The sequence below is a fragment of the Penicillium chrysogenum genome (assembly GCF_028827035.1).
Source record: "Penicillium chrysogenum strain IBT 35668 chromosome Unknown utg000004l_segment0_segment0, whole genome shotgun sequence".
Taxonomy (NCBI): domain Eukaryota; kingdom Fungi; phylum Ascomycota; class Eurotiomycetes; order Eurotiales; family Aspergillaceae; genus Penicillium; species Penicillium chrysogenum.
The window spans coordinates 68,496-92,513 of record NW_026622752.1 but is presented as its reverse complement, the minus strand read 5'-3'; the positions used below and the strand labels follow the sequence as shown (position 1 = coordinate 92,513).

The window sequence follows — 24,018 nt, the reverse complement described above, 5'->3', positions numbered from 1 at the left end:
TTGTGGACAATAAGGTCGTAATTGACTACTGTGTTCATGTAGCAGAATGTAAGTGTCATTGAGGATGACACCCCACGCTACACGTGATTGGTTAAGTTCGAGCATGCCCGTCTTATCACGACAATGAGACCGTAGGCTCCACCGCCTATGTTGTATATACACGAACTGATCACCAAGTCTCGATTTTATGCCCAGAACACATAGTATTGGATTATAGATCAGAGATCTATACCGCATGTGGCTTGTGAAAAAGATACTACTATTAATACTACCTAGATATGGAAAGTCAATCAAATCGGAATTGTCCAATCCCCATATTTTCATGTGCTTCTTCGTATTCTTCCAATATGACATATCAGAGAAACAGCGAGTAATAACGAGAAGCAAAAGTGACTGAAAGTCGAGTTGTAACGTCGAAGCACCGACGTATAGTGTGATAACCAGATGCAGGTTTCCCTGCTTCCATTCAAGTATCACGATGAACATACAGAACATTATATAAGTTTGCCACCTATCCGGGCCCCGATTTTTGAGATATAGCATTGTGATTTATCGCATCCCCACACGTTATCCTACAAAGTTTGGAAGGAACCAGTGTGTTGATTGCGAATGCGGACGAACCAGATACGTTTCGTCATGATGACATCCTGTCCAGATGCTATCGGATCTCGTGACTCAGTTTCATCGTATAAAGTATAGTTACCTTCATGCCGGGGTCTATACTTTCACAAGCGAATGGATATTAAAGAATCCCCCTTCAGTCCATACCATGGCAGCACCAACAGCCAGCGTGCGGAGGCTATCATCCGCCGACGCTAAGCGATGCGATCTGTATAGCGGTCCAACAGTTATCGCTCCTCCCGAAAATATGAAGGCACCCTGCGATGCAAACGGAACCGCCACGCGGCTGGAAAGAGCCAGGAAAAGCATCGATGAAACGGCCTCTGACAGGGCCACCCCCGAGGTTGAACAACCAGACCCAAGCAGTACAGATAAATTCGCCATCGCCTTCGATATCGACGGCGTTCTCCTGAAAGGAGGGAAGGCACTTCCAGAATCGATCGGTGCGATGAAATACATCAATGGAGACAATCCGTATGGAGTAAGGATGTAAACACTTCGCCTCTCTCTCCCGACATGCACATATTGACTTCATCCTAAGCCCGTATATCTTCGTCACCAATGGCGGCGGGAAGACGGAGGAAGAACGCTGCATTGACCTCAGTCGACAGCTACAGATGGAGGTCTCACCTGGACAATTCATTTGTGGACACACACCGATGCGCGAAATGGCCGAGGCGTATCAAACCGTCCTCGTGGTAGGTGGCGAGGGGGAGAAATGCCGCATCGTCGCAGAGGACTATGGTTTCAAAGACGTGGTTACCCCCGGAGATATCATCAAATCCAAGCATGACACAACGCCGTTCCGGAAGTTGACAGAGGAAGAGTATCGCAATTCCCGCGATAGAAATTTTGACGAGACCACCATCGATGCTATATTCGTATTCGCTGACAGCAGAGACTGGGCCGGTGACCAGCAGATCATCCTCGATCTTCTGATGTCGAAGAATGGACGCCTAGGGACTCGCTCCGAGACCTTTGACGAGGGTCCGCCTATTTACTTTTCCCACAACGACATCGTGTGGTCCACCTCCCACGAGCACTCGCGCCTTGGAATGGGCGCACTGCGGACGTCTATAGAAGCTCTTTACAAAGAACTCACTGGTAAGGAGCTGACTACTGTCGCGTTTGGCAAACCGCATCTCGGGACATTCGGTTTCGCGACAAGACTGCTTCGCGAATGGCGCAAGGAGACGTACGGTATTGATCAACCGCCAGCCACCGTTTATTTCGTGGGCGACACGCCCGAGTCCGATATCCGAGGTACTAATGAGTACAACCAGATCAGTGATACTGACTGGTTCTCCATCTTGGTCAAGACGGGTGTCTATCAAGATAACAAGACGCCGCAATATCCTCCTAGGAAAGTTTGTGAGGATGTCCTGGAAGCTGTCAAGTTTGCTGTTCAGCGTGAGTTAGGCGAGGACGTGTAAGTGAGTAATTTGAAGCAAAGTGAACTACGAAGAACGAGCCATTTAGCCTGGTTGAATCGAGCAGCTTGGTGGTGACGACGGTGGTGGTGTCAGCTTATGGGCTGGAAATACTGTGCCTTTTCAGTGTTGCACATGATCTCGAGACATTTTTATGACTATCTGGCAAGGAAGCTTTCGGATACTTTATTTACTGTCTTGAATACTCAAAATGAGCAAAGAGACAAGCAGAATTGAGAGGATCGTCAGTGGCAATTCGATCGTAATTCGAATAGCAGTTTGAGGTGCAAATAAGACTCCTTGGTGAAGCCTTTGAGAGAGTCCACAATCAGGATGCTTGGGAAACCAACTGAAGCACCTTGGAAGCATTGTCAGTTGACCGATCAGTCAGACGTCACAAACGTCTTCCCGCCCATCATCAAAAGCTTCCCAACAGTTCAGGAGCGCCACTGTCACCGCAGGAACTCATTGAGATTCCCCCAATGAACCCGTCCGGTCTATCGCCCGTGGGACGCCATGGGAAAATAAGGTGCAAACCCCTTTTCCCGCAATTAATGGTGCCTGAATGCCTGGGTTTGGCCTAGAGCCCTGCATTAAAACCGGAAGAAGAATTAAAATACTTGAATTACGATTATAGCCGACTTAATAAGGTATAGTTCTATCAGCTATCTCTTGATTCTATGAAGATGACGCTTTTTCTCCTATACAGATACATACATTTCCAATTTCTAAGGTGGTTTACTAGCTCCCTCTCTCTATATAAGAATGAAGCCTGTATCTCCTATCAACATTTCGGACTGTTTTATAATGCAACGTCAGTGGTGGTTGCAACTGCCTATATGGGATTTGTTGAAAATCCAAGTTAATTCCCACTAACACTAACTAGCCTTTTCTATAACTACTATAGTTAATGCTAACCCTGATTCCGGGTTACAATGTCGATCTTCCCTAGTCATATAGGGTTTGCACCTAGGCTCCTACCAAAAGGAGCCTGGATTCCTTGGCTATATGTAGTTTGATCATGACATTGCCTAGTATACAAATCATTATCTCACCTTCAGACACTGTTTCTTGCTTGGAAAGTTAGGTGGCTAACGCAAAGTACTGAGGAGAGGGAAGGAAAAGAAGTTAAGAGGGGCTGGGGACAGCTGAGAGGCAGAAAGCAGGATCCAGGAGAAGGTTGGTTAGTCAAGAAACCGTAATGAGAGAAATTTTTTGGACGTCAATTATTATTAGTCTCTTGGGGAGCTTGTTCACATGTAATGAGAATGAAGTTCTGAAGCTCCACAGATTGCTTCTATGATCAGCAGCATAATGTGGTGACCGAGAATTTGTAAAGCAGGGCATGTTCACATGTAGGCATTTTGTTTCGTCGGCCTTCAGAGCATTCTTTTTACCGCCTTGTGATCGGAATACAAGAACATGATCGGCATCAATAAGGCTGAGCCATATGTCTAGAAACATCATGTGCGGACGCCAGCCGAACTAGATAAGAGGTTTTGCCTGCTCTTCTCATCCCGGACGCGATGGACATGACGTGTGTTGCCTGAGGCTGGTTCAAGTGCACGAGGACGTTTCAGCCACTTCATATCCTCTAAATCAATGACAACCAAACGGCAGCCCGCATCATCCCATAACATATTGCGCCACTCACTATCACCATGGATAATTCCGTGTGACTGTAGCACAGCAAGAACTTTCTTGCGCTCCTGGTCAAAGAAGCTGGAATTTTCTTTGTTAATGACGTGCTGAAGTCGCATTCCAGACCAACCCAAGATCATTATCTGCGCCATCAACTCTCCGTGGTACCAATATGAAATGCTTGGTTTGAAAGCTCCAAGACAAACGGGAATTTGTTGGCCCTGCAGATTTCTAAGGCGATTATAGTTTTCCACCTCCACTTGAAGACGATGTTGCTTCTCTGCCGTGGTCGCTTTCATAACCACAGTGTAACCATGCGTTAGAAGGGTTGCCTTCACAAGGTAGCCCGTTCGGCCGCGTACGTGTAATTGTTCGAATCCCTCGTTTCGATTCCGTACGAGTTGACAGTGAAGTCTGCGCGTGAACTCTGATGGGCCTATCGAATGCCTGTGACTGCTAGAGTGCTGCAGGTGGCTCTGTAAATTTGGGCATTCTTTGTCCAGAGGACCTCGATTGACTATGCCGCGTATGCAGTCTATGGTGCAGTACGCTCGTGTAACCTGGTAATTCTTCTGAGAATTTGGTCCTGCTTCCGTCCTACCGCGTCTATCGCCGGGCCGTTGTTTGTTGCTTCTGTCGTGGCTCGACTTTTCGCGGCTCGCCTGGCTGCGCGCTGCTGCTGCGGTAGACGGAGAATGGTGTTCTTCCACACTGCCGCTGTCTTCCGTAGACGAGTGCTTTGGAGTCGAATTCCCTGGTTGACACCTAGCGCGGGACCGTGTATTGTGTCTTTTTGGTTCAAACTTCCAGTGAGAGGGTCGATAGTTAGAAGTCGGCCGGCCTTGGGTGCGCACAGTTTCGGGAATCTCCCGTAGAATGTCCAAATATTCAACTTTCCAAGTACTAAGCTTGTCATGCGCTGTATCATGCCATTTTTGGGATGGAGCCTTGGCGGCGAGCGCTTGAAGAGTAAACGCAAGTACCTGGCCAACAGCAGTCCGGTGGAGGCGGTATTGATCGTTGGCCTGTACATCTTGATTTGGCACACATAAGTAGTATTGAACAACAGTAGGATCTTCTGGAATACGGAGAAAAACAAAAGCCTCTCCCGTGCAGATGTAGCCGTACTGAAGTCCACTATCAATCATGTATGAGAAGATTTGGGTGACCACGGCGGCGACGAGGCGCGTAGAGTGATACTCGAATGTATCGCCTTCCTGATCAATGACATCACGAGCCAGGTCTATCTCATGCAAGCCCGCCACTAATTCTGGGATTGTCACCTTATGCGGCGCCTTGAACTCCACTGCGTAAACGGGTTCTTTCCGCTCGTTAGCCACGGTATGTACGCAAAACTGGTTAGCACGGCGATTGCGCTTCTGTGGAGTGCTAGGTGTCCTCGGGTTCTGCGTGGCTTTTCTGCCATGTCTGGTGTTCGCTAGTGGCTCGGGCGAGCGCGCGTTCTGTAGAGTCATTTGCTCCATGCTGTTCTCGAGCGAGGTTTCCGCGCCGTCGTAGCATGTGACTCGACCCTTGATACCAAACTCACGTCGAAGAGTTTCATCGTCGCGTAGCGCCTCAATGACTTTTTCGACAAAAATATCCACCGTTTCACGCTCAAAATTCCGTATAGACGCTTCAGAATAAATTGGCCGGGCCTGAATGTTAGTAGCGACATAATCTAATTGTTCATTAGACGGGAAGAGCGGTCGTGAAGTGAAGGTGCCTATGCGGTCGAATTTCTTCCAGATTTTCTCTTGGAGATCGGGGAATTCACACCAAGGCGTAATACGCTTGGGGTAAAGTCGGTTGACTGGATCAGTCGCATCGCCTTGAGTCGTGAGAGCCGCGTCGGTCTCAACTTGGATCGCTTGAGACAGGGAGATGTGGCACCGATCAAGAAGACCAAGCAGCGTGTTGTGCTGTACTCGTCCTTCTGCCTCTTCTCGCGCTCTCTTCTCTTCTTCCCGTGCGTGTCTCACTTCCTCAAGCTGACGTCGTAACTCGGCGACTGTTTCTTCCATATTTATCAGAGGTGGTCTCGGCAGACGACTGACATAAAGTCGAAGCCAGCATAACAGGGGGTTGTTTGACAGTGGAAGGAAACTTGAGGGGGAAATGCGCCAAGATTCTACCCAGTTACCCTGTAACGTAACACGAGCTTGTTGATGCCTTAGGCATAACAATGCCTCCAACCTTAGGTTTCCAAAGTTTGACTCCTCGTGCTGACTCAGTCTCTTGACAACCTTGGAAGCCCTGGAGCCTGACCCTGGGCAGGGCTGATATTTCTATATGACAGGTTTTGTGGGACTGCCAGGTGGTAATAGGCATGCATTATTCATGTCCTCTCATTTGGAGGGCACGAGGTTCGGACAGTTGTGCTTGTATCGTATCTCCATCGAGCCACACCACACCCACCAATCACCAGCGGTACCCTCAAAATACTAAGCTACTCATTATCATCGCTCGCTACACTCGAGTGATGATATTCAACATGTTAGATGGAGTCAACTCTGCAGGCACTCCACTGAATCCTAGCACTGAATCCTAGGGAGTCTACGGCTGCTTCTGGGAGCCCTACCTGTCTCTAGGAGCAACAAGGCTCCCAGGACCCACTCATACGCTCTGGAGTCACTTCAGCCGGTCCCGGGAATCCGTAGCAGATCTCTAGGAACAGATTGAGCTCCTAGGAGCAGTAGAGTCCAGATGAACGGTCCCAGTGGCGGTTTCATCAGGGTCAAGGATTGACCCGAGGTTTTACAGTATCCATGGCTGGTGTAGTTGCTTACGTTGGAAGGCTTCAACTCTCTTGTCGCCATGGATGTCTGCCCAAATATCATCATATCCAAAATAGTGACAACCATTAACGCTAAACAGAAGAGGTCGACATGTACAACATCGCTCATAATCAAGAAACAGTCGCCTAAAAATTCGAAAGAACATCCCCAACTGAGCTTATGAATCGCCAGAGGAAAAACAAGGGACACGGGAATTTCCTCGTGGTTATCCCGACAAAGAGAGATAGAAGTTGCAAGTCATGTCTGCTTAGACCCGTTTTCGGCACTGTCGTCCCCTCCATCCTCAACATAGGCAGCTTGATTGCCAGTGTCCGACCTAGCCTTTGCACTAAACTCTGTCTCTGTATCAGCGCCGTCCCCATCCACGTGCTCAGCCGTTTCCGTGGCTGTCCGCTGCAGACTAGCAGGCTTTGTTTTTTGAACAGCCTTGCCCTTATTTCGACTCCTATCAGGCAACGACTGCTCAACGTCACTCTTCAGGTCAAGACCAGGCTCCTCGCCAGCCTGCGACGCGCGAGAGCTCTGATTCATGCTTCTCCTCGCGCGCGCACGCGCTCGACGGATTAACTTGTTATGGTAGTCTTCCTGTTCAAGCTCCGTGTCCTCATGGAGGATGCGACGAGCAGCTTCGCGCCCAACAACAGGCAGTCGATCGACACCCTGCACTCCATCTGGCAGCAGCTTGGGGTCCAGAAGACCGACTTGAACGAGGACGCTGGCTTGGTCCCAGTATACGTGCTCGGAGTAAAGACGGCCGGCGCGCATACTGACAATACTCACGAGGATGATCTCGACTCGCTTGTTTGTCGGCGGGACACCAGGTAGCATCCACGGAATTTCCTGTGTGTGCTCGTAGCCCACGTACAGCTCATCCACGATGCGGTCGGGTCCTGTGGTACGAGATAGCAGTCGGAGGCGCATAGATGGGGGCAGTTTGCCGATGAAGTATTGTTCATAGAAATGGCGCAACGCCTTTTTCCCGATCCCTCCGCTGACTGTCGGCGTATAGGTCACACCCGGCGTTTTGTGCTGAACATAACCATCCATCGTTTTCCTGACGTTTGACGAGAAAAACTTGCCTAACAGAGAATTAGCCGGTCATCCCTCGGTCCCTCTGCGCTTGCAACTTACCCTCCACATGCTGCTCATACCGCTGCTCGTAATCCGGATCCCTGGAATATCCCTTCCGCAAGACCTTCAAAGTCCGCGTCCAGGCTAGATCCGCCGCCCGATGATCATATTCCTCCAGGTCCGTCTCCGCAAACCCGGGCACGGCATTGTCATACGTAAACGCCGGGTACGCCAGGTCCAAACGCTCTCCGGTCCCAATACCAGCATTGATCGGCCGCGTCTGCCGGCGTTTCTTTCCCTGCAAGCCAAGCGCGGCGGGCTGAACAAGTACGTCCACGGTCTCGCCTGCCAAGTGTACGAGGACTTGGAGTGAGAGTGGGAATCGTGACCGCGTGTCAGGTATTAGGCTAGGGTAGTAGGCGACCAGAGCACAGAGTCGACTGGAGTTGACGGAATTAATGTAGTAGTCGAGGCAGTAGTCCGCGGCGTCGCCGTAGGCTAAGAATTTGGTCAGTCAGTTCATCATACTGAGAGTTTATCATGTTCAGAGGGAATCCTGTGCGTACCAACCACGGCGTAGTTTTCGCCTACACCAAGACCGTCCTTTACAGACTGCAGCCGGCGAGCGTAGTCTTTTCCTCCGCCGTTATAAGGGAGGTATACGACATCGAATCCTTCCTCTTGCCAGTTCTTGATGATTTCCATGTCAAAATCTTCGGTCTCGGCTGTGACGCATAGTCGGGCATTATTGTTGCCATTGTTGTAAAGAAATCCGCCGCTGCTCAAACCTGGGGCACTAATTGATATGTTGGCCATTGTGTTGTTTGTGCTGCTACCCTTGTACGGTTTTTGAACGGGTGTACTGCGTTTGTTGGTTGGTTCAACTTGGCTTCTTGCAGATTATTCTCGTTTCAAATGTCAACACAAGGAGATGCTATGTAAAAAATTCCAATCGACAATATAGAACAGGTAACAGGTAAAATGAAAAGTGATCAGCCATGTTGACATATAACGGGTGCCCCAGGCCTACGTCATTGGCGTCGGGCCAACATACGTCATACCCCTCACAGATTGTCGGAAGAGATGCAGTCAACAAATTCGATAGAAAGGACCACCCCATCAAAGAAATTGCAGAGACGACTTAGGGAATGATGAATTAAATCAAGACGAACGCATTGCAGTTACGAGCTCTGAGGAATTCGAGAAAGGATGTGGACTTTTAGCATCGTTGGTTAAATGGATTCATTAGAATATTCGATATGTCAAAGCAAGAGAGAACGAGGGAACCTGTGATACTATCTTCCAGCAAAATGTCTCTGTCGAATTTGGTGAAAATTTGCGATGATCCCCCTAATTGGTCCAAGTAACCACTCGCGGTGTGCCAATCCGCTGGAGTTATACCATTTATCGCAAAGAAGGCCCATCAACCCTAGCCACAAGAGCTGCCAGTCCACTGAATCAGTCTCTAGCAAATCCACCTCGAAGAACAAATCACGTTTGGATTGTAATCGGCTTCTCCAAAAGGCATCTGGTAAATTCAATGCAAACACGGATAACATATTACGTATATTCTGCACATCGGATTGAGTGTAGATGATAGGGCAAATGATTTCCGCCACCAGAAGGGAGATTTCGAGTGGAAGTCTGTTGAGATAGGAGCTTTTGCGTTTTCCAACCATATTTTGGGCAAGTTGGATTGTACTTTGAAGCTCGGGTATAATCCATGGATTGACAAAGATATCACAGCCGCGAACGTAGCTCTCACATCTCACGTATGGAACCTCATCGAGCTGGGCACGAAATAAGGTATCTAGGTCAGTAACAGCCCATCCTTTATGGGTTTTCCAATACTGCCTCGCGGCCTGAACAACTTGACCAAGTGTCTCCTCGATCGACCTTTCTCCTACCAGATGGCCAAGGATCTCCCAACAATAATAGTGAAAGACATATCCCATATTTTTGTGTTTGTAAAGACTGGGATGCATCCAGTAACCTCCTTGGTGGAAATGTGTGAATATTGTATCATCATACTGTGGTATCGCCTCTCGTCCCGAAATTCGTGCGGTGTTTTTGTCTCTTGGAAGGTGGTACGGCTGACAACCGAGACGTGCAACTGGGCCAATTCCCGTGAGATCATACTTTGAGGAAAATGCATATCTGACAGCTTGGATTTACTTTTAGCTTGAAATTTAAATGTTTCTATGAGAATGTCGACTTACTCCCTCGCTGATAGCAAGATGATAACCAAGGAAATTTGGAGAAAGTCTTATTCTCCACTTCGGTCGATGGCACGAGAATATGCTCAGGAATCGAGAATTTGCGATGGATTTCCCATTGAGACTCCTTGAGCACGTCCAGGTGACCTTTGCTCATTGTTCCCCCGTCAAACGTCAAAATGTATATACCACAAAGTAGACATGTTTCCGGCGCATTGAATTCCTGTCCGTTTCGGAGGCATGAACGCTGCACTCTCCATTCTTGAAAAGAATAAAAATGAGGATGACAATAGAGTGTGGAGATACCTCCAAGAACTACTGGCAAAATAATAAGCTACGCTTGAGAAGGAGCGAAGGGCGTTACTACGTTCTTTAGCTCGGCGCCGAACTGAAATTTGCTCTATATTGTTCGGCGCCGAATACACCTTCACCCCCGAGACCACTAACTACCTATTATTATATAACTCTGCTTTTTCCCCTGGTTGTCTATCAATTTATATCAGTGAAAAAAGACATATGGTTGCCATTTAATAATTCTTGCGTTATACAATGACTCGATCGATCGAAGAGCAGCCCGACCACCAGCCGCACCAGGTCTCGACTACCACCGAGAAGCCCTCCGAGATCAAAGAAGATGAGACTCATTTGCCAACGGGGGCCCGGCTAATAGCTATTATTATTTCAATTCTGTTCGCTATGTTTTTGGTTGCCCTGGTATGAACGTTGCGTTCAATATTGCTCACGCGGATCTAAACTAACATAACTTTGAACACTACAGGATCGCACCATCCTTGCCACGGCAGTCCCCCGAATTGCGAACCGGTTCAATGCTCTGGATGACCTCAGTTGGTATGCAAGTGCATACCTGCTGACAAGTTGTGCCACCCAGCTATCCTGGGGTAAGGTGTACACCTTTTACTCGACCAAGACTGTCTTCCTGATTGCCATCCTTATTTTTGAAGTCGGATCGGCCATCTGCGGCGGTGCGCCGAACTCTAAGGCCTTCATATTAGGACGGGCGATAGCGGGTATTGGGTCGGCAGGCATATTTTCCGGTGCAACCGTGATAATCGCACAGATCGTGCCGCTGGCCAAACGGCCTATCTTTGTCGGCCTGATGGGGTCGGTCTTTGGGATTTCGTCGATCATCGGACCTTTGATGGGTGGTGCGTTTACGGACAACGTCACATGGCGCTGGTGCTTCTACATCAACCTGCCTGTCGGCGGCTTTACCATGGTTGTCTTGTTCATTTTCCTGGCTGTCCCCCACAATCCCCAACCGTGCACATGGAAGCGAAAGATCCTCCGCCTCGACCCTCTGGGAAGCGTGTTCTTCCTGCCCTCTGTCATCTGCTTTCTGCTCGCCCTGCAATGGGGTGGCACGGCCTACCCCTGGAGCAACGGGCGAATCATCGCTCTGTTTGTCATTGCAGGAATCCTGATGATTGCATTTGTCGGCGTGCAGATCCGCCTTAAGAAGGATGCAACGGTGCCGCCTCATATCTTCAACCAGCGCAGCATCATCAGCGGAGTCGTCTATGCCCTGTGTGTGGGTGGAGGGCTCATATCTATGCTGTACACACTCCCACTCTGGTTCCAGGGCGTGCGCGGCACATCAGCTGTGAACTCCGGCATTGATACGATCCCCATGGTGCTGGCGCTTGTTGTGGGATCCATCCTCTCCGGGTCAATCATCACTGCAACTGGATATTACGTTCCGTGGATGTTCGTTGCGGCGATTCTCATGTCAACGGGCGCAGGGTTGATGACGACATTCCAGGTGGACACCAACCACGCTGCCTGGATCGGGTACCAGGTGTTGTTTGGCATCGGTATCGGCACGGGAATGCAGCAGCCCTCTATGGCCGCGCAGACCATTCTTCCTATGGATGAGGTCTCCATTGGTATCTCCCTCATGTTCTTCGCGCAGTCCCTCGGTGGTGCTGTCTTTATTGCTGTCGCTCAGTCCCTCTTCCAGAATTACCTCGGAGCAAATCTACTCCACATCCAGGGAATTGATGTCACCAAGATCCTGGCGGCTGGGGCAACGGGCCTCTCTGGTGCTGTCCCGGCTGCCAAGCTGGCCCAGGTTCTGACTTTATACAATGGTGGCCTTCGGCACTCATTCATTGTTGCCGTGGCTGTGTCCTGTCTGATGATTGTCCCCGCACTGACGATGGAATGGAGGTCAATCAAGAAGGGGAAATCGTCTGCTACAGTCTGAGAAGGGTATGGATTTTAATAACTATAGTATATGCCAAGGGGTGTGTTTCGATGTATATCATGTGCTAGAAATTTCCACTCATAGATAGGCCAAATCGAGGATGATCCATGGATGCGTTCACCTTAATTCAGGGCACTCCACAAAATGAGAGAGGTCTTCTAGGCTATATTAGTTGTGATTGGACCAAATTGAAGGAAAAAACCTTCTGACCTCAGCGGCAATCTTGGCGAATCCCCCGCGAATCGGAGCTGGGAAATAGCTTGTCTTATCCGTAAACTAGTTGCTACAATATCTAAATAAAGCTACCTAGGTAGTTCTAGTAACTTCGAAATTGGAGGTGCCATAGCTATAACGTTGCTCGTAGATCCAAGCTATATTAAGCACGACAATAACACAAGCAGCTATCCACGTGTAAATAAAAGATATACCAGTCAAAAGACATTGCAAATGCTAGAGATATGTATGGGTAGAAGCTGCCCTGCGTAAATAAGGAGTCTAGCGCGAGGGGGAAAGAACCAAGTTTTTGCCACGACAAGGCCAACTTCCCCTCCACAACACCTCATCTGTTCAACACAGAGCAATGTCCCTGGTGCAGCATGTTTCTGCCATCGACGGCATTGATCGCGAACTCGAACCAGACCTAGTTGAGGACTATGATTTCGCTCCCATTCGCCGAAAAATCAGCTACGATGTTATCCAACCGAGCGACGCCATACCGGTCGCAGAAACGCGGCCTGGAACACCAGCGTACAAACATTCCTCCGCAAAGAGAATAGGTCTGTGCTCTGCCGCCCAGTGTGAGACAAACTGCTGACCCCCATCAAGCCCAGGTCGTCGTCACCGTGCTCGCGTGCTGGAGCGCGTCGGGGATCGTGTTTGGCTTCGCAGCGCTCAAGCCTGTCCTTGTGGAGGAAGGCGTTTACCACGGGCATTGCACTCCTGCCGAAATAGATGAAGGGCTTGAGCTGTGCTCACAGCAGGACCTTAGGTGTGTTTGTCGCACAGACCATCTAGAGCTATGCTTGCTAATCAACTGCCAGGCTCAACCTGTTCTTCACCATTGCTTCGATAACAGCCAATGTCTCGGCGCTTCCAGTTGGGACGATTCTAGATCGATATGGATCACGGGTCTGCTGGTTCATTTCTTGCCTGTTGCTTGCTGTTGGTGGTGTCATTATGGCCTTTGCATTCCGTGAACCTGGCTTTGATGGCTATATCGCGGGGAATTTCTTCCTCGCTCTGGCGGGTACCTTTTTATTTGTCCCCTCGTTCCAGATTGCAAACGCGTTCCCCAGATATGCGGGGACGATCGTCGCGCTGGTGACTGGTGCCTTCGATGCCTCTGCTGCTGTGTTCCTCTTCTACCGGCTCGTATATGAGGCTTCCGGCAAATCTTTCACCCCGGATAAGTTCTTTCTGGGATATCTGATAGTCCCCGCATGTGTGTTCATCGCACTGGTGACCATCATGCCAGCGCGGGACTATGTCTCAACCCTGCAATTGGAAAACAAAATGGAAAGGGCCGAAGATGCTACTCGCGATGTCCACGACTCTGATGATGAGATCGAGAGCACAGCGGAGCTAAACCAGGTGCGGAAGAAGCGAGCGGAGCGGCGACAGAAAAAGATCCGCCAGATCGACGAGGTTCTCGGCGATAGAGATGAGCGGCAGATGCGTGCGGATCGAGAAGAGGATCGCCAGCAGACGAGTTGGGTCTGGGGTGTATTGCACGGCCTGCCGGCGCACAGGCAGATGGCTACGCCCTGGTTTATCCTGATCACGCTGATGACTGTTCTGCAGATGATTCGCATGAACTACTTTATCGCGACGGTTCGCTCGCAGTATGAGTACATGCTCGGATCGGCCCAAAAGGCAGACAAGATAGGTGCCCTTTTCGACGTCGCACTGCCAGTTGCGGGTGTTCTCTTCACGCCCGTGATCGGCTTCCTGCTTGATCGCCTTAGTGTGCCAACGATGCTTGGCATAATTGTGCTCTTCACCACGGTCATCGGTGTGCTAAACTCCATTCCGGCAGTTTGGGCTGGTTATGTGACCGTTTTACTCTTCGTCCTACTCCGACCTCTCTATTACTCGGCCATGTCGTATGTTGCTTTTCCCCCTCTCACTGCTATACTCTGCCTGCTAATCTTGGCTCTAGTGATTATACTACTAAAGTCTTCGGCTTTGCCACGTTTGGGCGTGTGTACGGTGCCATCATTTGCCTCTCGGGGATCGCAAACTTCTCTCAGTACGGACTCGACGCGTTGACACATAATAAGTTTGATGGAAACCCAATTCCAATCAATGTTATCTTGGCAGTTGCCGGATTCGTCGTTGGAACAGCACTCGTGATCTTTGTTTTCGTGTCTGTGAGACAGATGGGAGGGCAGGATCGGGTGGATGAGGAAGAACGCGAGAGTCTGCTTTTGGAAGAGGACGAAGAAGAGGAGGGATACGAGGATAATGGAAGTTACCGTTGACGAGATTAGCTTAGGAGGTTGAACCGAGGTATTAAAAAAGAAAAGAATTGAGATTTAATTCCCAATAGTATGGTTAAGGCTTTTGTTCTATATTCGAGCTCCGTGTCCTTATAACAACCTTGGAACTCTTTAAGGTGGATACTTGAAAGCACCACATGGCGTCAACGACAGACTCGGGTATAGAGGGGCTGTACTAAGGACTAACTTGCAATAGAAGCCCTTGACTGGTTGGAGTATAGGCTGTGTTACCGCATTCTGCATAATGATATCACCATATACGGCAACGCTATCTAGTCATACCAGGATTATACGGTCTGGGGATCACCCCAGGATCATTAGAGGCGTTTCCCACATGGGAAATTTACACTTTCGGAGTGACCGGTCAGGGTTTGAGCTTCGACGTATCAAAAGCCATCTGGGGATGGAATGTTAAAAGTACCCTAAACTCATAGCTAACCCTTGGCCGGAACTCTGCCCAAATGATACTTCCCCGGCAAGTACGAGATCAATCAATAGATGCCTCCTTACTTGGCTTGGTATTTAAGGAAACGAGGTGTTTTGGTGGATTTTTGGCCTGTTAGGAACAATTGCAAAGTGCGTGAATCAAAGACAAAAGCCCTAACCAAGCAACATTGGCAAGGAATAGGACAGATCATCTCCAGTTCTCCCCACAAAAGTGACATCTCTATCAAATTAAAAGTCTCCAAACAAGATTTGAAGCCAAATAGGGGAGACCAAAGTGTATCACGTAGTCAACGCGCCTGCCAAGTTGCCAAGTACCTTCCCCCGCATTTCCTTCCCCATCGCCTCCCCGGATTGTCCCCCCAAAGCAGCCACCGACTCTAACCAGTTCAGTGCGCAACAGATGACTCGTACAGGCTCTCACTAAGTGGGGTGACTTCCCCCTCCTTTGTTTCGGACAATATCTCTGAGAATGCCGTTCTCCTACGGTAGTTGTACTTGTCCCGAGGCACTTGGCCACTTTCTCTCGGCTATTGCGTTCTCGATGGGTCTTGTTTCTTGGGGATTTTCCTGGGCAGCTTGAAGCGGGCTGTAATAGGCGACCGTCGATCTTGAATGGCTGGTTTAAGAACGGATGCCATTATGTCGGGGGTATATCCCTACTTGGATATACTTATCCTTGCTGGTCTTGTCGTTTTCTAGATAAGGCTGCAGCTTCGTCTTCTATTTCTGACCAAAGTCGATTAAAATTATTTTTTTTCTTTTTCCCTTCTCAACCTCTTTTATTGCTTTCTTCTACATCTTGTCTGTCTATTGTATACTCCAATTCAGTTTGGACATATCAGCATGGCGTCCATGACTCCCATCGATGAGAAACCGCCTGCTGAGGACCGCGTCGAGGATATCGCGGGGAAGAGCCCTCCGAGCTACGTCGAAGATGATGAGTTCACTCCACAGGAACAGAAAAAGATCATTCGACGAATTGATCTACGTCTGGTGACCATGACTGGATTGGCTTACTGCATTTCGCTCATGGACCGCACGAATCTGAGCATGGCTGCTGTTGCAGGGTAAGAACATTGCCGTGAAGGAGAATTGTGTTCGATGATGGTTGACCTCTGAATAGGCTGAAAGAAGAATTGCATCTCCATGTCGGCGAGCGATATGTATGTTTATACACATTGGTCACATTTCACTGGCGGGTAGCTAACTTTTGAATAGTCCATTATCGTCCTGATGTTCTTCGTGCCCTATATTATCTTCCAGCCCCCGATGACGGTCATTATTCGAAAAATCGGCCCAACTTACTTCCTGTCCTCGATTATTGTATGCTGGGCGGGAATCATGATTGTAAGGACTTTCCGCTTTCTCAACATTACTCTGGTTTATTGACCGTCGCAGGGAATGGGTTTCGTCCAGGACTGGGGCTCGTTGATGGGAACCCGTGTGCTTTTGGGTGTGCTGGAAGCCGGTTACTTCCCTGGATGCGTCTACTTGCTATCTTGCTGGTATACCCGATGTAAGAGAGATCGCTCAAAGAGACCTTCCAAGTGGCTGCAAAGTGCTAACTCTTCAAAGACGACGTCCAAAAGCGATTCTCCGTTTTCTATCTCATTGGATGCGTCGCTTCTGCGTTGGCGGGTATCCTTGCCTTTGGTCTGATGCAGTTGCACGGAAGGGAGGGATTGACCGGCTGGAGATGGATTTTCATCCTCGAGGGAGTGGTACGCAGAGTTGGTTCAACCGAAAGAAAATCAGCGAGCTAACAAGCATAGATCACGGGCGTAATTGGCATCATGTGCTATTTCTTCCTCGTCGACTTCCCTGACCGCGCACACAAGTCCTGGCGCTTCCTAAACCAGAGAGAATGCGCATGGGTCGTCCGTCGCATTAACGAGGACCGAAATGATGGAGACATGGAAGCCTTCTCTCTCAAGAAGTTCCTAAAACCCTCAATGGATGCTAAGATCTGGGGCTTTGCCATGATCTTCTTGTGCGTTTCCTTTCCAACGGACCAGGATTTCTGCTAACCGTATCCCAGCTGTCTGACTACCGTTACTTACGCCATTGCCTACTTCCTCCCCATCATCCTCATGAATGGCATGGGCTTCGGCGTCGGCGAAGCCCAATGCCTCGTCGCTCCACCATACGGGTTCGCAGGAATCGTGATGTACGGCACAGCCTGGGTTGGCGACAAGTACCGCATGCGCGCACCAATTCTGATTTTCAATGCCCTGCTCGCAATCATTGGCCTGCCAATGATGGGATTCGCAAAGAGCGATGCTGTCCGCTACGTGGGCGTGTTCTTCACTGTGGCCGGTGCTAATGCTAATATCCCGTCCTGCATGGCATACCAGGCGAACAATGTGCGCGGCCAGTGGACGCGGGCTTTCTCCAGTGCTACACTTGTAGGGTTTGGAGGCCTGGGTGGTATCGTGAGTAGCTTGGTGTTTCGGGAAAAGGACGCGCCCGAGTACCGACCGGGAATATATGCTGCTCTCGCGTATGTGGTCCCTCATTCTGTCTCAGATTGGTTTTGTGTACTGACTGTGTTTTACCAGGTGTAACATTCTCATTGTCCTGCTGGTTCTCGCTTTGAGTGCGTGGTTCCGGTTCTGTAATAAGCAGGCGGATCGGGGAAAACGGGTCATTGAGGGCGATGCGGCTTTCCGGTATACGATTTGAGGTCGGGGAAATATGTACCTATTCAAGATTGGATCACGACGATAGTAATGCAAAGGGCATTTCCATTTTCAATATTGTTTCCAAAGGAACCGCATGAAAGCTCAAAGCTATGATGCCATCGGAGCTTGGAGCCCCCCTCTTCCCCCTGGGGGCATTCGTGGAGTAGATATGCCTAGGCACGACTTTTCCGACGGGAAACCGGCCATTTGCTCCGACTGGAAGGCGGTGAGTAGTTGAACTGGGGCCCGTGGCAAACATTGGCAACTGTGATTGGTCGGATAACAAGGGTTTCTTATAATTTCTTATCACTCTAAGTTTCCCGACATGTTCTCCGTCATCGGACGATCGGACAGGGAAAAGGCAAAGAGGTGTGGGCAATAAATATTAATTTCTATATGCCTGGCACTTCTATTCTTCTTCTTCATCCTCACTTTGATTTACTGATTTACTTGTGGATGTGGTGAGCGCTTTCCCCTAAAGCCCTCATTATCCTCCGGTCTCAGTATGGCGGCATCATTGTTCGCCCTTCGCGGCGCCCGCCAACTTGCTCTGCGGTCGCGTGTTCGCGTACCCTCAATTACCCGAGCTTCATTGTCACCATTGAACACTCGGAGAGTAGTGCATACCTCGCAGCCCGCGACCCGTCGTGGTGTCTATACTAGCTCCATCTCCGACCATGGAGATCCCCACCCTCAGGATATCTTCCAGCCTCTCGATACCTTCCCCCGCCGCCACATTGGCCCCTCCCCGGACGCCGCGGCAGAGATGCTCGCCGTGCTCGATCCGCCGGTGGCATCCTTGGATGACTTCGTGAAGCAGGTTCTGCCTGAGGACATTCTTTCCAAGAAGGACCTCAAGGTCTCCGAGCCCCACGCCGATATCAGCCTGTACCGGTCTAGTGTGCAGGGCGGTTTGGGCGAAACCGATATGCTCAAGCTGCTCGACACCTACCGGAAGCAGATTGATATCTCCGGCAAGACTTATATTGGAACCGGTTACTACCCAACCATTGTGCCCCCGGTTATCCAGCGCAATGTGCTCGAGAACCCTGCCTGGTACACCAGCTATACACCCTACCAGCCCGAGATCAGTCAGGGCCGTCTGGAGTCTCTGCTGAACTTCCAGACCCTGACAGCTGATCTGACCGGTATGCCATTCGCCAATGCCTCAGTTTTGGATGAGGCCACCGCTGCCGCCGAGGCCATGACCATGTCCTTCGCCACAATGCCTGCTTCCAAACAGAAGAGGGCCGACAAGTCCTTCGTCGTGTCTCACCTCTGCCACCCCCAGACTATTGCTGTTATGAAGTCCCGCGCCGAAGGATTCGGGATCAACCTTGTGATCGGAGATATTTTGGCCGATGACTTCAAGCTCGTCAAGGACCAGAAGGACCACCTGATCGGTGTCCTTGCCCAGTACCCCGATACTGAGGGAGGTATCTACGACTTCCAGGCTTTGGGTGACTCCATCCACGGCCAGGGTGGTACTTTCAGTGTAGCCACTGACCTGCTAGCTTTGACCGTTCTGAAGGCCCCCGGCGAATTTGGCGCTGATATTGCCTTCGGAAGTGCCCAGCGTCTGGGTGTTCCCATGGGCTTCGGTGGCCCCCACGCCGCATTCTTTGCTTGTGCCGACAAGTACAAGCGCAAGGTGCCCGGTCGTGTCGTTGGTGTGTCCAAGGATCGCCTCGGTAACCGGGCTCTGCGCCTTGCTCTGCAGACTCGCGAGCAGCACATTCGCCGCGAAAAGGCCACCAGCAACATTTGCACTGCTCAAGCTTTGCTTGCTAACATGACTGCCATGTATGCTATTTACCACGGCCCTGTTGGCCTCAAGTCCATTGCCCAGCGTATCATGTCCATGACGTCACTCCTGCGCGAGAAGCTTGTTGGCCTGGGCTACAATGTCCCGGTCCGCTCGAACAGCGCTGATGGCGGCGCTGTGTTTGACACTCTGGCCATTGAACTGCCCAGTGCTGCAGAGGCTGATGCTATCATGGCCGAGGCTCGCGCTGCCTCTGTCTTCCTCCGCCGTCTGGGCGGAAACAAGGTCGGTCTCTCCCTGGACGAGACTGTTGGCCGGGATGAGGTGAAGGGAATTTTGGATGTTTTTGCCGCTCACAAGTCTGCCTCTCCGGTCGAGGTTGATGGCACTCTTGGCCTCACCACTGTCCCCGCCAGCCTTGAGCGTACCTCCTCTTACCTGACTCACCCTGTCTTCAACACCTACCACTCTGAGACTGAGATGCTCCGCTACATCCACCACCTTGAATCGAAGGATCTTTCCCTCGCTCACTCCATGATTCCCCTCGGATCCTGCACTATGAAGCTCAACGCTACCACGGAAATGATTCCCGTCTCCTGGCCCGAGTTCTCCAAGATTCACCCCTTCATGCCTGCCGACCAGGCGAAGGGTTACACGAAGATGATTGACGATCTGGAGCAGCAGCTGGCTGATATCACTGGCATGGCTGAGGTTACTGTGCAGCCCAATTCGGGTGCCCAGGGAGAGTTTGCCGGTCTTCGCGTTATCAAGAAGTACTTTGAGGCGAAGGGCGATGCCAAGCGCAACCTGTGCTTGATCCCTGTCTCTGCTCACGGTACCAACCCGGCTAGTGCCGCCATGGCTGGTATGCGCGTTGTGACCGTCAAGTGTGACACCAAGACCGGTAACCTCGATCTCGAGGACCTCAAGGCTAAGTGCGAGAAGCACAAGGACGAGTTGGCTGCGTTCATGATCACCTACCCCAGCACCTTTGGTGTGTTCGAGCCCGGTGCCAAGGAGGCCTGCCGCTTGGTGCACCAGCACGGTGGCCAGGTCTACATGGACGGTGCCAACATGAACGCCCAAATCGGTCTCTGCTCTCCTGGTGAGATCGGTGCCGACGTGTGCCACTTGAACCTTCACAAGACCTTCTGTATCCCGCACGGTGGCGGTGGCCCCGGTGTCGGACCCATTGGCGTCGGCGAGCACCTGCGTCCCTTCCTTCCCTCGCACCCCACCAGCGAGTACCTGCAGTCGAAGCGTGGTGACACCTCCTCCCCTCCCATCTCCGCTGCTCCATGGGGCAGTGCCAGCATCTTGCCTATCACCTTCAACTACATTAACATGATGGGCGACCGCGGTTTGACCCACGCCACCAAGATCACCCTGCTCAACGCCAACTACATCCTCTCTCGCCTGAAGCCCTACTACTCGATCCTGTACACCAACGACCATGGCCGCTGTGCACACGAGTTCATCCTGGATGTGCGTGCGTTCAAGGATACCTGCGGTGTCGAGGCCATCGACATCGCCAAGCGTCTGCAGGACTACGGCTTCCACGCCCCGACCATGTCCTGGCCCGTCGCCAACACCCTCATGATCGAGCCTACCGAGTCCGAGAACAAGGCTGAATTGGATCGCTTCTGTGATGCCTTGATCTCCATCCGCAAGGAGATCAGCGAGGTCGAGTCAGGTGCCCAGCCTCGCGAGGGTAACGTGCTGAAGATGTCCCCGCACACTCAGCGCGATCTGCTCGTCGCTGAGTGGGACCGCCCTTACACTCGTGAGCAGGCTGCTTACCCGTTGCCTTTGCTTTTGGAGAAGAAGATGTGGCCTACCGTGACTCGTGTCGATGATGCCTTTGGTGACCAAAACTTGTTCTGCACTTGCGGGCCTGTCGAGGACAGCGAATAGAGACAGATCTAAAAAGAGATCTATGATACCCATGCCGCGCTGATTGCTTTTTTATTTATTTATATGAGGGCTCCATCCTTCCATTGCTCGCCTCTTCTCTGTGTATACATTCAACATTTCTTATTTTTGATGACGGTAGGAAAAGACTACCTGCAGACTACGCCCTTATGAGGGCTGGATTGATTCAACATAATCATCCAGCGTCCATGGATCGCAAGAATAATATTCAAAGAATCAAAAGTGTTCTAGACATTCCATTCGATTCCAGTTCAAAATACATAGTATCCAAAGGGTAGAAGTAACAACTATGACAACCCCCAATATTTATTACGCTTATCAGAGCTACTTTACCATACATAACCATTTTTGCTTGTAATTAACCTATCGGGGAGAACTCACCCGCTCCAAATACCGTATTTCCCCTGTATCACAATCGGAGACGGCCGACCCCCGCCCGCCAATAATCGCCGTGGCCCTAATCCTCCAACGAACCGACTTCAACGCAGCCCTGTCCCGTCAATCCATGCCTCGGCTGCCCCGAAGGAACCATTAGAACATTCGAATCAAGCAGGAACAAGCTTGAAATTCTCCGCAGCTTAGGACCCACTCTTTTCCGGGCGATATTCCCTATCTTATGCCCCTCGCTTGGCAACTGGTAGCGAGAAGAAGCAACGAGAAGGCATATATGAACGTGCCTCTGATCCTCTTTCTGTGGTTGTTGGTCTCGGGTTGATCTTTTGATCGTTCCATTTCCTTGTTTCCACTGTGGAGACTGATCTGCGTGTTCTCCATAGTATATATATCGATACTTGTGATCGAGTTTCTTTAGAGTGGTGCACACCACTGCACATCTATCCTCAACTTGAGCGTATCCATGCTAGTTGGACTTTTCAAGTCTCTCACCGGCAATATGGGCTCTATTACTGGCGACATGGAAGCGCAAACGGACTATACTTTTACTGTCTACCGTGGCACTTTCATTCAAACAATTCTTTCAGACTCGGGCTCCAAGCCTGAGTTGTCTTGCAACCAAGGCGCATTGTGGGTCTCTGCTGCTGATGGTCGTATTAAAGGCTGGGACTGGCAAGCCAATAATGACCATGGGTTTGCCGAACTGATGACTCGGAATGGGTGGGTTGATATTGACGACATCGGGGCCCAGGGCCAAGTCGATAGTCATGATTCGAAGACCAGAGTGAGAATTGTGATCGCCAGTGAGGAACAAAACGAGTTCTTCTTCCCGGGGTTTATTGGTATGCGTTAAATTCAGCCTCCTAACCCCCAACCATGGCCCAAAGCCCAAGTCTTGATACTAACTATATCTCTACCCAGACACTCACATCCATGCGCCGCAATATCCTAACGTGGGCCTCTTTGGCTCATCGACGCTTCTGGACTGGCTAGAGACCTACACATTTCCAGTAGAGTCACGTTTCGGGTCACCACCAGACCCAAAAACAGGACATCAAACCCAAACCGACCCCAAAGACGCACCCCTCCTAGCCCAGCAAATCTACGACCAAGTAATTTCCCGTACTTTATCCCACGGCACAACCTGCGCCTCCTACTACGCAACAAACCACGTCCCAGCCACAAACGCCCTATCATCACTCTGTCACACCCGCGGCCAACGTGCCTTCATCGGCCGCGCATGCATGGACAACCCTAAATTCTGCGTGGACTACTACCACGACTTCAGCGCCGAAGACTCCATTGTCGCAACCCGCCAAACAATCGAGTACATCCACACCCTTGACCCGGAAGGCAAGCTCGTGAAACCGATCGTCACACCGCGCTTCGCGCCTTCCTGCACAAGGCTAGCACTACAGAACCTCGGCGAACTGGCCGCAAGCTACTCACCCCCACTGCATGTCCAGACGCACATCTCGGAGAACGTCAATGAGCTCGCGCTCGTGAAAGAGCTCTTCCCTGAAGCCGACAGCTACGCCGCCGTCTATGATAAGTACAAGCTCCTGACGCCGCGCACCATCCTCGCGCATGCCGTGCATCTCTCTGCAGATGAGCGGGCTCTCATCCGTGCGCGCGAAGCGAAGATCTCGCACTGTCCGGCGTCAAACTCGGCGCTGGGGTCGGGGATTTGTCCCGTTAGGACGCTGCTTGACGAGGGGATTACGGTTGGGCTGGGGACGGATGTTAGTGGGGGATATAGTCCTAGTATTCTTGAGGCGGCGCGACAGGCCTGTCTTGCTTCGCGGTTGTTGGGTCAGTCTGCTGCGTGGCAGAGGGATCATTCTCAGAGCGTGGATGGGAAGGGATCTGATGGACGGGAGAAACTGTCTGTTCCCGAGAGTCTTTACCTCGCTACGCGCGGTGGCGCGGCGGTTGTTGATATGGCGAATGACCTTGGTGGGTTTGACAACGGGATGTTGTGGGATGTGCAGTTGATCCGGCTTGGTGGGGTCAAGCTGGGGAAGAAGAGTCCGCTGGATTTTGTTCCTGGCGATGGTAATGCGGACCTGGTGAAGACTGGTCCTGTGGGGAATGTCGATCTGTTCGGGACAGAGAGCTGGGAGGAAAAGATTCAGAAGTGGGTTTGGAGTGGCGATGATCGGAATGTGAAGGCTCTCTGGGTTGGGGGAGGTTGGTCCATTCAAGGGTTTGAGAGATGACTGTTGTATACATGCATTTAGATTTCACTTCTACGCATGTCATTTCAGCCTTAGAGTGTAATTCTATATTCACTACATTTTC

At 50.7% G+C, this 24,018-nt stretch overlaps 8 protein-coding genes across 8 annotated transcripts; 6 read left to right on the top strand and 2 right to left on the bottom strand.

Moving 5' to 3' along the window:
* Positions 1-769: 769 nt before the first annotated feature.
* N7489_005924 (uncharacterized protein) lies at positions 770-2,054 on the top strand (the record flags this gene model as incomplete). Its single annotated transcript, XM_056711674.1, has 2 exons — positions 770-1,110; positions 1,163-2,054. 2 exons carry the CDS (start codon positions 770-772, stop codon positions 2,052-2,054), a joined length of 1,233 nt encoding a protein of 410 aa, XP_056565389.1.
* Positions 2,055-3,514: 1,460 nt separating this feature from the next.
* On the bottom strand, positions 3,515-5,716 carry N7489_005923 (uncharacterized protein; the record flags this gene model as incomplete). The annotated part of the gene is made up of 1 exon (XM_056711673.1): positions 3,515-5,716. One exon carries the CDS (start codon positions 5,714-5,716, stop codon positions 3,515-3,517), a length of 2,202 nt encoding a protein of 733 aa, XP_056565388.1.
* Positions 5,717-6,727: 1,011 nt separating this feature from the next.
* Positions 6,728-8,377, bottom strand: N7489_005922 (dienelactone hydrolase; the record flags this gene model as incomplete). Its single annotated transcript, XM_056711672.1, has 3 exons — positions 6,728-7,569; positions 7,622-8,059; positions 8,128-8,377. The coding sequence occupies 3 exons, from the start codon at positions 8,375-8,377 to the stop codon at positions 6,728-6,730; spliced, it is 1,530 nt and encodes a 509-aa protein (XP_056565387.1).
* A 1,949-nt stretch (positions 8,378-10,326) lies between these two features.
* N7489_005921 (MDR family MFS transporter) lies at positions 10,327-12,001 on the top strand (the record flags this gene model as incomplete). Its single annotated transcript, XM_056711671.1, has 2 exons — positions 10,327-10,491; positions 10,556-12,001. 2 exons carry the CDS (start codon positions 10,327-10,329, stop codon positions 11,999-12,001), a joined length of 1,611 nt encoding a protein of 536 aa, XP_056565386.1.
* Positions 12,002-12,581: 580 nt separating this feature from the next.
* N7489_005920 (putative MFS transporter) lies at positions 12,582-14,481 on the top strand (the record flags this gene model as incomplete). Its single annotated transcript, XM_056711670.1, has 4 exons — positions 12,582-12,777; positions 12,827-12,989; positions 13,042-14,103; positions 14,160-14,481. The coding sequence occupies 4 exons, from the start codon at positions 12,582-12,584 to the stop codon at positions 14,479-14,481; spliced, it is 1,743 nt and encodes a 580-aa protein (XP_056565385.1).
* A 1,308-nt stretch (positions 14,482-15,789) lies between these two features.
* N7489_005919 (putative phthalate transporter) lies at positions 15,790-17,628 on the top strand (the record flags this gene model as incomplete). The annotated part of the gene is made up of 8 exons (XM_056711669.1): positions 15,790-16,013; positions 16,070-16,109; positions 16,165-16,293; positions 16,345-16,462; positions 16,522-16,667; positions 16,719-16,936; positions 16,985-17,446; positions 17,505-17,628. The coding sequence occupies 8 exons, from the start codon at positions 15,790-15,792 to the stop codon at positions 17,626-17,628; spliced, it is 1,461 nt and encodes a 486-aa protein (XP_056565384.1).
* A 504-nt stretch (positions 17,629-18,132) lies between these two features.
* Positions 18,133-21,306, top strand: N7489_005918 (glycine decarboxylase subunit P; the record flags this gene model as incomplete). The annotated part of the gene is made up of 1 exon (XM_056711668.1): positions 18,133-21,306. One exon carries the CDS (start codon positions 18,133-18,135, stop codon positions 21,304-21,306), a length of 3,174 nt encoding a protein of 1,057 aa, XP_056565383.1.
* Positions 21,307-22,216: 910 nt separating this feature from the next.
* Positions 22,217-23,936, top strand: N7489_005917 (uncharacterized protein; the record flags this gene model as incomplete). The annotated part of the gene is made up of 2 exons (XM_056711667.1): positions 22,217-22,559; positions 22,639-23,936. The coding sequence occupies 2 exons, from the start codon at positions 22,217-22,219 to the stop codon at positions 23,934-23,936; spliced, it is 1,641 nt and encodes a 546-aa protein (XP_056565382.1).
* Between the last annotated feature and the right edge of the window lie 82 nt (positions 23,937-24,018).